Here is a 15,316-nt window from a genome sequence, read left to right as displayed (position 1 = left end):
TCAATCTGGGCAGAAGTTCCATCAAGGCAACAACCTGGCTAAAAGGGGAGGCATCTCCCTTAAATTCAAGGGTTCTGTCCTTCCCTGCTAAAACAAAACGCCTGCGAGCTGGCCAGAGCACAGCTCCTCCAGTTGCTCTTCTGCTTCCAATGGGATAATTTTTAGCTTCTTGTCAAGAGAAAGAACACCAATTTGTTTGCTGGGAAGGCTGGAAGAGATGAGTTTTGGCCAAAGTCTGGGTGACTTTTGGAAGCAGGAGGCAGCTGCTTCTCTAAAGTCTCTGGCATTGTCTCCAGCGTGACATGAAGCTGCGCATGAGGTCCAGCTGCCTGGTCTTGGAAATGCCATCTCAGGGTATGCAAGGGTCTGATTTGAATGTGGGTCACCCAAAGCTTTGTCCAAGGGCCTTTGCTGAATTCTCTCTTGCTCCTGTCCCACTGGCAAGGGACACCTTTCCCCAAAAGGATGGCTGCCAAAGTGCCAGGGAAAGAGCAGCCCTGTGCCTCGAGGGCTCTGATGGATTTGAGGTCCTGCTAGGGTCTTCCCGGGGCAGTCATGGAATAGTCCCTTAAGTCCCCTGTAAATGGGAGTGATGATGCTTTCCCTCCTCACAATCTGCACGTGACACACGCTCTGGAACTCTTTAGGATTTGAGGCAACTAATGCTTGCCAGAGTGGCAAAGGTGAATATCGGATGTGCAAACATTGCATGCAGGAGTGCAGCTGAGAGCAGCGTTTACTTTTAGGAGCTAAGTGGCCACCTTGTCCCCTTGGCTGCAGAGGTTGCTCTGTGATGGGAGGGGAAAGCAAAACACAGGTGAACACTGTCCCAAATGTCAAGTTCTTTCTCCTTGCACAGCGTCCCCACTGAAGTCAGCCTCCACGGGCTCTTCAGCTGCATCAGCTCTGAGTGCCCAGAGTCTGCTTTGGCTGTGAAGGGAAGGGGCAGCAGCAAATCCTACTGCCAAGAGAGCAGCCTGTTCTCTGTAGCCAGGGTGCCCACTTGTGTGGCACCGGCTCCCTGGGGAGCGTATAGGGTGTCTGATGCATTCAAGGTATAGAAGTTTAGCAGGAAAGAAAGCCCCTGGAGTTCCAGCTGGTCCTCAGACATGAGTAGGGCTGGGTGCAACTGGGCTTGATTTCTGATTCAAAGCAACTCAGCACTATAGGTCTGGTCGAGTACAGTAAGAACACCAGTCCAGATTTTGAAAGAGTGAGTTTTATTGAAACAATATGTTTGATGGAAATAACAGGACATCAGGTTGAAGATTCCTGGGGGGAAAATCCCCTAACTACCCATTAATGACTTCTCTATTTTCTGGGGATAAATATCATCATCATCATGGCTGGGCTTCACGAACGAAGATTTGGGAAGGACTCTACCCATGTTTGTTGCAAGCGCATTGGTGGCTGAGGAGGCTAATAAGTGATAGGCATGGTGGTTGCAAAAGGCACAGCAGAAAGACTCTTTAGATGGTATAATCTGCAAGGCACGATTCTTTCTGTGTTGCCTTTTCTCCTCAAGGGTGATCCTGCGTGCTTTCTCAAAAGCATCAGCAGCGCTATAGATGGTGTGTCTCCAGGTCTCCCGATTGGAGGCCAGAGTAGACCACTTATGATGATCAATGTGGCCAAGGCTGAGATGTTGTTTCAGGGAGTCCTTGTATCTTTTCTTCGGGGCTCCTCTCTTGCGGCAGCCGGAGGCAAGTTCACCGTAAAGCAGGATCTTAGGGAGGCGGTGGTCCCTCATCCTGGAGACGTGCTCTGCCCAAAGCAGCTGAGTTCTCAGCAACATGGCCTCAATGCTGGTGACTGCTACTTATTCTAGAACAGATGTATTGGTCACAGAATCTGACCAGTGGATGTTTAGGATTGTATGGAGGCAGCGTTGATGGAAGCGTTCTAGGTGTCACAGGTGGTGGCAGTAGATGACCCATGATTCAGATCCTTTTAAGAGAGCAGACAACACTATGGCTCTGTAAACACTGATCTTTGTACTTTTCTTCAGGTGTTTGTTTCGCCAGACTCTTTTATGAAGCTTTCTGAAAGCACTCTATGCCTTTGCTAACCTGTTGTCTATCTCCCCTCCAATCTTACCATCCGAGGAGATGAGGTTACCTAGGTAATTAAACTGCTGGAGGAGATAAATATCCTAACTACATAATGCCTACTTAAAGATTTGGTGGGAACAAGTGCCCCATCTATGTATTAATTGCTTATCTATTTTCTGGGGAAAAATATACTAACTTCATAATAGCTACTTATATATTTGGTGGGAACAAGTGCCCCAACTATGTATTAATTAGTTATGTTTTTTCTGGGGAAAAATATACTAATTGCATAATAGCTACTTCTATATTTGCTGGGAACAAGTGCCCCAACTGTGTATTAAATATTTATCTATTTTCTGGGGAAAAATATACTAGTAGCATAATAACTCCTTATAGATTTGCTGGGAACAAGTGCCTCAACTACGTATTAATTACTTCTCTGTTTTCTGGGGAAAAATAGACTAACTACAATGAATTACTTAGATATTAGCTACTGCTAATCCGAGCTCTTCATTTATGCGATGGGAGCCCCCGGAGCAGAGCTGGCTTCTCCGTCAATGGCCGTGAACAGTTGTTTGAGCCGATAGCGGAGGAAAGAGAAGTCTTGCCGGGCCTCTCTGTGGGCGTCTGGATCCTGTGCCAGGTGCCAGAAAAGGTTGGGTGGCTGAAGCGTTTGGAAGTGCCGAGGCAAGTCGATCTGCGGTGGGATGCTCTGGTTGCCTATGACGAAGCAGTCCAGGCGTTTCTTCTGCAGGGAGCAGCGCAGGTAATCCAAGCTCTCCAGCAGCCGCTGGCGGCAATGCCTCCTGCCCCACTGTGCCATGGGGATGGTGTTGAGGAGGTGCATCATGATGGTCTTGAGGGTATAATTGGAAAAGGCTCTGCCCCCCCCGGCACGGGCCAAGAGCTGCAGGCATCTGAGGTGGCAGCTGTCAGGTGGAGCCTGCCGGGCAATGTGGCTGAAGAACTTCATCTCTGCCACGCCGTAGGTCTCCGGCCACACTGTGCTTGGGGTGAAGAGGGCCTCTCTAGACTGGCTGCTCACATAGATGTCTGAGTTTCCTTGCTGCACCCCAAACAGCACCTCAACGCAGAAGCTTTCTCTGTTGTTGGTCAGCCGGAGTGTACAGGAGCGTCTGGAGGGCAGCACCCTTAAACGCCAGTGTTTGGACTGAGGCAAACGCGACCAACTTGCTCTCGCCATCAGACGGAACCATAGGGTAGTTTTCTCCACATCGAGGTAGGAACGAGTACAGAGGTTGTAGAGGAGGATGGAGTTCTTATTCCTCCTCAGCTTTTCCTCCGGGATGTGGACCTGCTCCACACGGACGCAGAAGTCCTTTCCTGGCATGCCTGCGGCAGTGTTCGGCTCCAGGTGGAAGGTGTGCCCCGGGGGAGGACTGAGGGGTACGAGGACGTGGTACACAACATCCTCTTTGCGGGGACTCCAACCTTCAAAGGCACTGCCCATGCCGATGGCTTGCTGTGGCACTGGGTAGAAACGATTTGACAAGTGGTGTCCAAAGGCACGTGTCAAATCATCTATCAGGTCAGTTATCACGCAACCTCTGTCCAGAACAGGCCAGCGTATGGACTCCTCTATAAACCTGCCAAGCTTACTGTCACGATCTTGCTCTTGGTCTCCATTTGCACCGTATTTCCTTTCTTCTCTTCCAGCAGCATTGTTTTCTTCCACATTTGCACGGCCGTTAACTTGATCTTCCTGCGCCTCCAAGTTGCTGCTGGCATTCTCCTGCGGTGCACTGCCGTGTGGCTCACGGCTCCTTTTCCTGCGGCTAAAGGCCAGTGCCAAGAGAAGGCCCAGGACTCCAAGAAGAGCCCAGAAGTGCCACTGCTCCAAGGTAGCCCAGAGCAGGGCTCCCCAGGCCCTGACACCGGGCTCCAGGCTGCTCTGCTCCAGCTCCTGCAGCAGCCGAGTCATTTCCTGGTTGAGATACTTCTCCCGCATCTCCATGCGCAAACGGGTGGCCTCATCCAGCCCATCACCCACCACGTGTGGGTACTGGATGAGGGTTTGCACGAGAAGGACAAGGACTATTAAGGCCTCCATGGCCTGCAGGATTAGGGAGACAAGGGGTTAAGTGGGACTGGAAGGGGAGGGGTTGTTTAGGGGGTGGGGTGGGGGAGGAATGGGCAGGGTGGGAGGGTGGATGGGAGCTGCAGGAAAGCTGGGGCAGGAAGGAGAGGGCCCAGGCAGTTGGCAAGTAGCAAGGCCCGTCCCACTGCCCCTGCAGCAGCACCGTTCCACACCCAAGATACTCCTGTGAAAGGTCGCTCCTGAATTCCAAGTGAGAACCACTCGCTCAGGTGCAGCTTCCCGCCTGTGCGCACTCGTCGCTCGCCCAGGCTGGACTGGGGCAGCGTTACCTGCCGGGGCCGCTTGCAGCTGCCCCCATTGTGACATGAGCCCTGTGATGTCACAGGGACCAGAGCACATCACAGCCAGGCCAGCCCCGCCCCTTGTCCCCACCCCGGCTCAGGGACTCAAAATGGCCCCCGCACAACCAAAGGCCCCACACCCCCAAAATGCAGGCCCACCTCTCTGCAATGGGTCTCGGCGACCCCCTTGCCAAAGCAGGCAGAAGCCCCCAAAGCCTTGTCAAACATGAAATTGGGTGGTGTGACTCATGGATGCTTTGCTCCCTGAGATCCCCTCCTGTGAGTTGAGATGGCTTCCTTTGGTGCTGAGCTCTGTTCTTGTGTGGCCCTCTTTGATACAAGGCCGCTCGTTTGATACAAATCACAGGGAGGCCTGTCTCTGATGTCTGACTCAAAGAAATGCAACTCTTTCCCTTGACTTCCTTCCCTCTTGTTTTTTTGGTATGTACAAAACAAGGTCTGGCTCTGGTGCCCATGCCATTTCTTGGGACATGGTGAACTGTGCCGACAGGCCTGAGGCTACCAGGTTAGTTTACTCTCAGGTCATTCTGGACCTGAAATGTCCAAACAAGTACTCCAATGATTATTTCAGTGCAGCATCTTGCGAGTTTGGCTGCTCCTGTCACTCCCTTGAGAAAGACTGACTCGGTGAGGAGGCCCAGTTCATTTGTCAGTGGTGTTAGAGCTTCAGTTAAACCCAGTTCTCATCCCCACTGTGCAGCTGACCCGCTTGTTCAAAGGCCTTTCCCGATCATGTTGCCTGCTCCATGTACTCAGTATTGAAAACAGTGATTTCTGAAGCATGGATGCATTGAGGAAATGATGGGACAGTTTCTGCATGGAAAATGGCTTGATTTCTTATGCCAGAATCCCCCTTGTGCACTGCAACCCTGTTTCTTCCACATCACAACAGAAAATTATTTTAATAAATTCAAACTTTTGGTTGTCAATAGAAAAAGCTGAATTTCTTTGCTAAAGGGACAGTTCTGCTTTGAGCTACTGCATGTACTCCTCTGTTGTAGGCTGACTTCTGTCCCATTCCTTTTCCTATCAATTATACCATAGAATCATAGAATCCCAGAATATGCTGAGCTGGAAGGGACCCACAAGGATCATCAAGTCCATCTCCTGGCTCTGCACAGGACCATCCCCAAGAGTCACACCATGTGCCTGAGAGCATTGTCCAAACACTTCTTGAGCTCTAGTAGCCTTGGTGCTTTGACCACTGTCCTGGGGAGCCTGTTCCAGCATCCAGCCATGCTCTGGGTGAAGAACCTTTTCCTAATGTCCAACTCAAACCTCTCCTGACACAACTTCAGGCTATTGTTTCACCCAGGCAGGACTGACCCCTCAACATGACTTCATTCCAACGCAGGTCTCAGCAACAAGAGTTAGAGGCTACAGCTAAAATGGAAGTGTAGCTTTTCTTCAGACACCTGAGGCCAGTGATCACTTCTCTCCACATGTTTGATCACTGGGTGGCATAATAATGACTCCCTGCTTTGTGAAAGCAAAACTCCTTTTGCATTCTATTTTAAGAGGTAAATCTTTAGGATCTATCAAACTGCTATACAGCTAAGATAAGGTAAAGCAAGAGCATAAACCACTCACTGCCTCTGAATAACTATCAAGGATTTGACTCTCAAGTATAAAAATTCCATAAAACTCTTCTTAAGACAGCTTAGTGCACTCTGCCTATACACCTCAATGAGATTATTATTTAAATGAGATTATTATTTAAAATATTCATATATGCAGTAGCTATAGGCACTTCTGAGAGAGATGAGGTGACTGAAGCTCATGTCTGCTTCCAAGATGACCTGATCTACATATGGCAACCAAAGGAGGAAGATATGACCATAATGGCAGGATCCTGCAGCAATAGAGTCCTTGGTCTGTGCACACTCAGTCAAAAGAATCTGTTGACTCTGGATCAAAGTACTTTTAAGGGGTCTGATTTATGTAATCAGTAAGATTTTCCAGTTACAGATATAGGTGCAAGGAGTTCACTCAGAATACATTAAAGACTACTAGGAATGTTTAAAAACTGCTGTACAGGAAGTCAGTAACAGATCTTTTCATCTTAGAATAACTGTGGTTGCACTGAGGCAACTACAGTCTAACTCTGATTTGTTATGTTACTTGTATTGTTCTTAAAAGAGGAGACATAGACTGATCAGCTGGAAATCAGAAAAAAAAAAACCATAAACTCACCCATTAGCTTGAGAGTTGGGTGAGAAAGACATTTCTGATATCCAAAACATTTGAGACATATTTGTGGTACCAACCAATAACCGTAATAATTGGGGAACTCTGTAGGAGGGTCTTCTGCAAACCCCTTTACTGGGTGGCTAATTGAAATCCAGTTTACCACATTAAGTATGTTACCTAGTCCACAGTTCTGGACTGGATCTCTTCAGGCTTCTTTTTTGATGCAGTTCCATTTAAGAGCCCACTGGTCAAAGCTCTTACCTAAGGCTTGAGGTATTAAATTTAAATAAGTAGAATCTGGCAGAACTGAAACTGAAAGGGGATGCTCTGCAACACACTAAGTGTTCTAGAAAGTTCGTTGTTGATAATGCTAAAGAATAACGAACAATGAAATCACAAATGTAATAATAATTATAACTGTTTTCTATTTCCACTCAAAATGAAGGGATAGATTTGGAAGATTTTTTTTTTATTACAGATAAAGATAAACAAAGAAAAATTAATAATTATCTAGTATCTGCTTAGAAATATAGTCATTATTTCCATTTACATTTACAACCGAACAGTCTTGATTTAGATTTAATTTAAAAGCCCTTTATACTAAAGGCAGTGAAAAATAAGAATAAATTTATGCACAAATCCCACTGATATGTATTTTCTGTCCTTCATCAATGGAAAGGATTTTGGACTAAACAGAGACAAGCCCTAGGGAGTTTTGACACAGACTTTATAGTGATCAGTGTTTTTTGGATATGACACTGAACCATGCAAGTTGGTAGGAAAGTTTTATTAGGATCAGGGAAAGATGAAACCATGTACTTGGCAGTAATGAGAATGATGACAGGCTGGTATCACCTTCCTATTTTTCCTAAGTTCCCAGTGAGTTTGACCTCTTGCAAATTCTGCAGAGTGTGTAAGCCCTGTGAATGTTTTAAACAATATAGTTTTAATCTAATATAACACTGCAAATGCTGAAGAGCCTGTAGGCTAAGAGGCAGATCATTCAAATGTAAAAACAAATTTGACTGGAGTCTAAACAATGTTGGCCTCTGCTGCAAACTATAGCTTTCTTTTGACATGGAAAGAGAGAATGCATTTTGCCAAAAGGGAATTAGCTTGGAAAGCCTCTGTAAATGATACTGTGATGAAAATAAACAGTCCCCTAGCCTTAGTTTCACAGTTGTGCAGGAGAAACCTAACAGATCATGCCTCATGTCATGAGTGCTCATTAGCTTTTGGCTGCAGCCCATGTCTTGGCCTGGGGGATCTCATGAGAACTAAATCACTGATGTCAATCATTGCTCTCCGTGATGACACCACAGTTCTTTGCAGTGAGATGCCCCTGGTGTTTGTAGCATCCTTGCTAGTAAATAATCATTTCTGGAAACGCTCGCTTGCCTTTACACTTGTACTTTGTCGGCTGTCATTTCTCAGCCTTCCCTTTCCTTACCTGTCATCATGCTTCAATTTCTCCTCTTTTTTTATGGGTTTGAAGGTTCACAGTGATTTGGTCTCATTCATCCTTATCAGCACCTCCCTCTGCTCTAACTGCTTTTGTCTTGGCATCAGTATCTCCCTTTTTTTCATGTGCTCTCCCAAGGGAAAATGGACTGAGCTGCAGCAATTCCATCTCCCTGTGGGGGTGCGAAGAGTCAGGGAATTGAGAAAGCTACATGGTTTTTTTGGTAGAAATGGACATTTAGACATTTCTCCTTCTCCCTTTATGTGCCAAGCTGCTAATTGCAGACTCTCACTGGTTCTGGACCACCCTCCAATTCGAAGGTTGGCATGGGGGGAAATTAATTTTTCATAGGAGCTAATTTGATATATAATAGCATAAGAAGAAGCCAGGATAAAACTTCCTCCTGATAAGGAGTTAATGTCTCCAAGTTATACAAAAATAAGAAAAATTCCAAACACTAAAAAACCCACCAAAGCCCCCAAAGCAAAACCACAACAAAAAAACTCCCATAAAAAATTACATGGTAATCCTTTCACATAATAGTGAAATTGAGAAAAAAATCTGCAGGTATAAGAAAACTGAAAGAAATCTTATTGACACCAAGAACCTCAGAGGTCTTTTAGTGAAAACCTTGACAGATGAGTAGTTCCAAATAATGTTTCACCCTTAATTTTCATAAATTGAAGTTAAAATTTTTCCTTTCTGTTGTTCAATAATTCTAAAAGTTCCCCACTTATTAGACACATTTATATATCATACTATTAAAATACTATACATTAGACCAGTTAGAAGAGAAGAAATCATAAGAAAGACATCAGACTCAGCTCTATATTCTTCATCAGTTATTTTTCAACCAAAGTAGACTAAAATTTGTTAGGGCTTTCAGATTTTCAATCCTGGAAATTTTATTGCAATAAAGATAAAGCTTTTGCAAATTTGCACATTTTTGAAGACCATCTATTTTCTCAGATGAGGTATTATTTTGGAGCACTGAACAACAAAATGCCACTCTTTTTTGTCAAGGTGCTAATAACTTGCATAGAAAATTGTTAGGTAATTCCAAATAATTTGAGACCCCACCTTCTGTGCAGAATTCTGCTGACTGAGAAAGCTTTTCAATTATGCCAACGAAGAGAAAGTAGTACCAGCTACAACAATTCATGATAAATTGTTATGTGTATTATTGTCATTAACATATCTGCTTTCTAACCAGTTTTCTGGTAATGGTTTCAATGTAATTATTCTATTTTTAAGAAATGTTGTTTCAAATGAGAAAGAAAAAAATTCCAGAAGTAGGTTCTAAATTACAGAAAACTGTAATAAACAATTTGATACATATCTAAAAATGGAATTTTTTTTGATACTTCAGTAAGAAGTTCCAGATCGTGACTCCTTAATTATTTCTTCAAGATTCTGGTTCTAGTTATCACTTGCATCTTCTCTTGAGTTCTCTGTAGTGACTATTATTTTCTAGTATTAGGAAAAGTATAGTAATATTATCAGATGTGTAGCCACTCACACAGAGTAAAAGTCACTGGATTTCCAAGGAATTTGGAAAGAAGATATAAATTCCTAAAGATTGCATTCCTGAATCTGTATTTCTAATGGAATCACAAGGATTACAATAGAAGAAATTTGAAATTACTTGGAATACTTAATTGCTTTTTAAAGCAATTTAAGCAACCTTTTTTTTTTGATTCTAAAAGTCCAGAAAATAATAACAAGCTATTCTGACCACCTTCATAAGGAAGGGTGAGGAATTGCACCCGCTTATCCCTGAGCTCAGTAAATTGTATTTGCACAAAGCATAAAGATACAGTAAAAACAAACCAGTCAGAGCTCATAATCCACCAAAAACCTGAACAAAATCCCCTCCACAGGTATGAAAAAATGTGTCAGAATATAACTAAGAGTATAAAAACCCCGTCACAATATTTTTAAGTAATCACACAGCTGTTATGGTTAATCTTTAGAATTACCAAACACTTACTAATAATGAGCTGGACTGTTGCAGCAGGTTTGGTTTTTTTCCTTTTGAAAGCACTTACATGATGTATTAACCACACACTATGTAAACCACACCCTGAATATACTTCCCACTGGACCAGGTTGCCCCAAGCCTCATTCCAACCTGGTCTGGAACACTCCAAGGGATATGGCATTCACAGCTCCTCTTGGCAAACTGTGCCAGTGCCTCAGCACCCTCAGAGCCAAGGATTTCTTCCTAATATCCAATCTAACCCTGCCCTCTGCTAGTGTGAAGCTATTCCCCCTTGTTGTATCCCTCCATCCATGCCCTTAGAAAAGTCCCTCTCCAGCTCTCTTGTAGCCCCTTTAGACACTGGAAGGTCCTCCAAGGTCTTGCTGGATTTAGGTACGATGGTGGCAGGTGGTTTGGAGGTTCTATCCATCCAGAAAGTAGCGGAGTATAAGCTATTCTGACCACCTTCATAAGGAATCTGAGGATTGCACCCACTTATCCTTGTATTGGACTCAGCAAGTAACAGGATAAATAACTCAGAGGTAACAGGACTCAAAGCTTGGCTTATATTTCAAGACATGCATTTTGTGTATCTTCATTGTCATGAACTGAATTTTCACTTTCCAAATGCTACCTCCTCACAGATTTCTTACTTCGTGTTTTATCCAACATTTGCAGATTAGCCAATTCACGTTGTGCTCCCTGGAGCCTTCTCTTCTCCAGGTTGAACAACCCCAGCTCTCTCAGCCTGTCTCTGTAGGATTAGTGCTCCAGTCCTAACGGGACAGTGGAAACTGGATGCTTGTGCTCCTCAGCTGTGCTTGGCCAACAGTCTGACAGCAACACATTGGACAGCTTCCCTATCCCTTCACCAGGCACCTGACCCAGTGCTGGTGGTTAATTCAAGCTGCAATGACTTTTCCTCTTGCTCTTTTCATGTGCAGGGTAGTGGAGCAGGGGTGATAAGCTGGTTTATGAAGTGTCAAAAAAAGAGGATTAGCGAGTTTTACTCTGGATTGTGCAATGGGAGGGTGTCATTCCTGTACAGCAGATTATCTTGTGGGGGGGGACAGTGGAGATTAACCGTGCCAAAGTGCAGCACAGCACCTTACTGTGGATTAACTGAAATCAATTGCAAATGTCAGCATCAGTTAAAATGGGCCATTCTCAAGGAGAAAAAAAATGCTCACCGAGCCATTTGCACTGGATGAATTTTATCAAATTAAGAGTAATTATGATTAAATCACTATGTGGGTTTGGTTTTTTTTTTTTTCTTTTCATTTTGTTGCAGTCAGACCTGCTGAACACTTCCCAGTAGTAGAAAATTGAATCCTCACTGAAACAAATGCCATCAAGGACGTCTGATTTGTGAGTATGGAGGTTAAACGTATTGAAAATAAGAAAGACTTTTGTTAAAGTCTTCTTGTTAATGTTTTTTGACATTTCTAGTGAAGAGGGAGAAAACTGGTCAAGCAGCTTCTGCAGTTCTGTCGAAGCAGGTCTGTCTGTAGCTCGTTACTTGCACTGCTTTTTTACGACACGAGATGTCACTCCAAGTCCACTTAAGGCAAAACCGTCCGTTTATTTCTACCTTGAAAAAGATATTTTGGCTTAGTCTTAGACTTCCCTATTCATGGGTGCTGTATTTCACTTACCGAAAGACATTATATATATATATATATACACATACGCACACACACACATTTATATATTTACATATACATACGTACACACATTTATACATATGTAAATGTACCATTTCTTTTAGCAGAAGTCTGTAACAAATTAAGTCCATGAATCCAAATAGGCTTTTCTGAATTAACATATCATAAAAAGTACATAATAGTACAATTTGAAATTAATGCTCTGAAAACTCTGCACACTTTCTAATTCAAGGAGAAAAAAAAACCCCAACCCCCCGAAACATCTACTGTGAGCCTTCTCCAGAGAAATTTTTATGTAATTTTGCTTAAGTATTCTGTTGCTTTTACATCAGATCCTGCAAGAAAGAGGGTCTTGTCTAGCAAATTACCTGGTTTTTCTTTCCTTTTTCCTTGACAAAGAATCTCAGTAAATTAGTTTAGGCAGCAAGGCCAACTGATACCATTTTGTGATCTGTTTAATATTTTTAAAAGGTAATTGAATGAACAAGCATTAGAACCGGACATTGCATCCAAATTCAGATATGCATTGGTACTGTCAGTGGCAACTGGTTTTGTTTCTGAGTGTCTAAGGGGATGACTCAGTATTGGCAGTAAGGAAAGCCAAATGATCTAATTTGGGTATAGGGATTTCTGTTTGAATGGAAAGCACTGTTATCTCACCAGAAGGGAATTATTGTAAAAATCAACCCTTTTGTCCCTTCCTAGGTAACTAAATCATCTCACAGAGACCTGCTCTGGTAGGCTAAAATCTGTGTGCATAATATTCCTGAGCTCTTTAACTGCAGCAAACATGCAGGGCAGCATTACTGTATTAATCATTAACTCAGCTCATTAAGAACTTGCTAATGTTACTGCTACATAATCTTGTGGTGGTTTATAAAGCCATTAAAATGTATATTTGCATGTACAGTATTTTAAAAATGTCTGGCAGCAGTTGCTAGGTTTCTCTTTTAATGTAAAGGATTTTCAAACCTATCTCAGACTGGATTAATCATTCTGAGTGCGTTATCTTTCACCTTCTGCTGTGGCACATTCTGCTCTGATTCTGCTAATGCCTTTTAGTATAATTTAAAATAATTTAATAGCATAGTGAAAGCAACTGTTTAAGTGCTGATGGTGCTTTACTGCTGTGTATTTACTTTAGGAATTGTCCTTGTATGTTTGCTGACTGTCATGGAAACTTTTGAAACCGATGTTCTTCACGATCTCATGGATCACTGTGTGTCATAGACATGTGTTTCTGTCTCTGCCTTCTGCTGATGTCGATATTTGATGGTTTCACAACCATTGCTAAGCAGTCATTATTGTATTTGTTTCCAGAAAAATCTCAGTCCTTTAAAAAATAGTGTTTGTAATCTATCTGCAGCTTTTTGTCTGCTTCTGCTTTGTGTCACTGGGATATTTCTGACTTTCACTGTGTCATTTTTTAATCCAAGTGCTTCTGGAATCATCTCTGTAAACCAGTGCATATTTAGATGAAATGTCAGATGAAATAGCAAGAATCTGTCATGGTAGACCTTGTGTAAATGTTTAAGAGAGATTACATTTTGGAAACTAATCTCTCTATGCCTCAGCATTAATAGAACTGTTATCACTTCAGCTTTTAGTATCAGGTAAGATATATGAGATAGCTTTCGCTTTTTTTTTCCTAATAATTTTATCAGTAGAAACATTTTGATGTGAAACACCTTTTCAGTGTTTAAAATGACAGATTTCCCATTAAGCAACTGGAAAATGTCACCCCTTCAGCTGTTATTGGAGGCAGTTGTGAAGGAAGACTGAGTTATCTCAGATGATTGTTTGGGGATAGTGGTTGAAAGTCTGCAAGGAGATTAAAAAAAAAAAACATAAACCAATAAAACTTCATTAGTACTTCTAAAAACAATAGGTAAGGCATTACTTATAAAATGTTTTATTGTTGCAGTGACTTCTTCAGCCAGCTCTGGACTGGATATTGTGTTAACAGACAGAAATGAGCTCAGCATTGATCTATAAATTAGCAGTTGCCTAGTGACTCATGGTCTTGGCTCACTCACTTGATGCAAACAAAAAATAGCACTATGCAGTAATGGATATATGCCAATTTTTTGTTAGGGTCACTGTCCCAGAGCTGACAGAAATTTTTGACATAAATTTTGACAGGGAGAGTAACTTGAAATTGAAAATGTCAGTGAAAGCAGGGAATTGTTGACAAACCATCAGCTAGGTACCTACAGAGGAATGTTGCTGTAAAAACACTGCAAGGTAAAAAAACCACACACACACACACAAATTATCAACAAAAACATATGAAAATAAGCAGTGTAGAATAAAATAGAATTTGCAGAGGACATATTAATTGGGTTACAAATTGGTTTAAAAGTGGGTCTCAAAATGGGAAAAATAATTTCAGGTATTATTGACCAATTTAATGAAACTGTCTAATCATTTTATTGGGCATCTAAATGGCAGCATAGGTCTCTTCCAGTTACATCTGCGAATGGCACAGGCTTGTTGAACATTAAGTAATAAAGTCACACCTACAAATTTATTTGAATCACCTAATTAAACGGTGACAGTCCAGCAATGTGCACTTCAGTGCAGCTAAATGTGGTCTGACACCTACAGCTACACGATGAAAAATTCCACCTTGAAATGCTTTGGCTCAGGAAAGGGATATAGGGTCATCCATAGCAAACTGCTTCAGCCTGAGCTCCTACTGTAGAGCTTTACTTAAATTAACCAACGTGATCTATGGGTTTATCAAGTAGATGAAGACGGAGAAAAAGCCAAAGAAGGGATTTTTCTTTGGCATGCAGCACTCATAAAACAGCTCCTGAAACAATGTGTTCATTTAATGTGCCTGAGATCCAGAAAAGAGGGCCACAAACTTAGCTATGAACCAGAAACCAAACTTGCTGATGCACTGCTAACAGATCCTCAGTGATGAAGGCTGATTTACAGCTGATAGCACAGGGCTAGATAGAGGAAAGTGCAACAATATCCAGCCACTGATGTTTTAAGTTGATCAATGTGCTGTAACAGGCATATAAAGTATTGTGAGCATCAGTGAGGGTATTGTTGTGTTAACGCTGAATCTTTTTGTACCATTGATCTCAGTGGGATCTGAGGTATCTTAGAAATCAGAACTTGTGAAATTTCAACCTGATATTTTCATAGCAAGTCTTGGCATGGGCAGTTCCAAGGTATTGCTTTTTATTCATTAAAATTTTATCCTTGCAATCAATAATATCAATAACCTATCAGTAATATCCAACCCACTAAACTCTTTAAAGTTAAAAATCTATATTTTTCAAAGCTTATGGGTGGCAAAGTTAATTTCTCCAAGAGAGGGGATCTAAACTTTCCATGCTTTCCAAGGAGAATCTGCAGATACAGGAATGTGAAGTGTGTTTCTCTTCTTGGTAGTGAATATTTCCAATCTTTATAAGAGAACAAACTGTTGTTTGAAAAACATCACCTTTTTCTCTCTCCATCCTTTTTGTCTTTCTTTTCATCGGAGGTTTGAACAAGCTTAATTGAAACAAGAGTAAATCTTTCATGGGAC

General features: G+C 42.4%; 1 protein-coding gene across 1 annotated transcript; it reads right to left on the bottom strand.

Annotated features, from left to right (window-relative positions):
- Nucleotides 1-1,908: 1,908 nt before the first annotated feature.
- LOC113994129 (inositol 1,4,5-trisphosphate receptor-interacting protein-like 1) lies at nucleotides 1,909-4,425 on the bottom strand. The gene is made up of 2 exons (XM_027732822.2): nucleotides 2,531-4,425; nucleotides 1,909-1,947 (listed from the first exon to the last, which is right to left on the bottom strand). The coding sequence occupies exon 1, from the start codon at nucleotides 4,120-4,122 to the stop codon at nucleotides 2,566-2,568; it is 1,557 nt and encodes a 518-aa protein (XP_027588623.1). The 5' UTR covers nucleotides 4,123-4,425; the 3' UTR covers nucleotides 1,909-1,947; nucleotides 2,531-2,565.
- Between the last annotated feature and the right edge of the window lie 10,891 nt (nucleotides 4,426-15,316).

Source organism: Pipra filicauda, unplaced genomic scaffold, assembly GCF_003945595.2.
Source record: "Pipra filicauda isolate LSUMZ 115617 unplaced genomic scaffold, ASM394559v2 scaffold304_size882533_pilon, whole genome shotgun sequence".
Taxonomy (NCBI): Eukaryota; Metazoa; Chordata; class Aves; order Passeriformes; family Pipridae; genus Pipra; species Pipra filicauda.
The sequence above is the reverse complement of the archived record's forward strand: the minus strand, read 5'-3'. Positions and strand labels throughout refer to the sequence as shown.

Excerpts from the sequence above, each read along its gene's own strand:
- LOC113994129 (XM_027732822.2), bottom strand. The coding sequence starts at position 4,122 with ATGGAGGCCTTAATAGTCCTTGTCCTTCTCGTGCAAACCCTCATCCAG.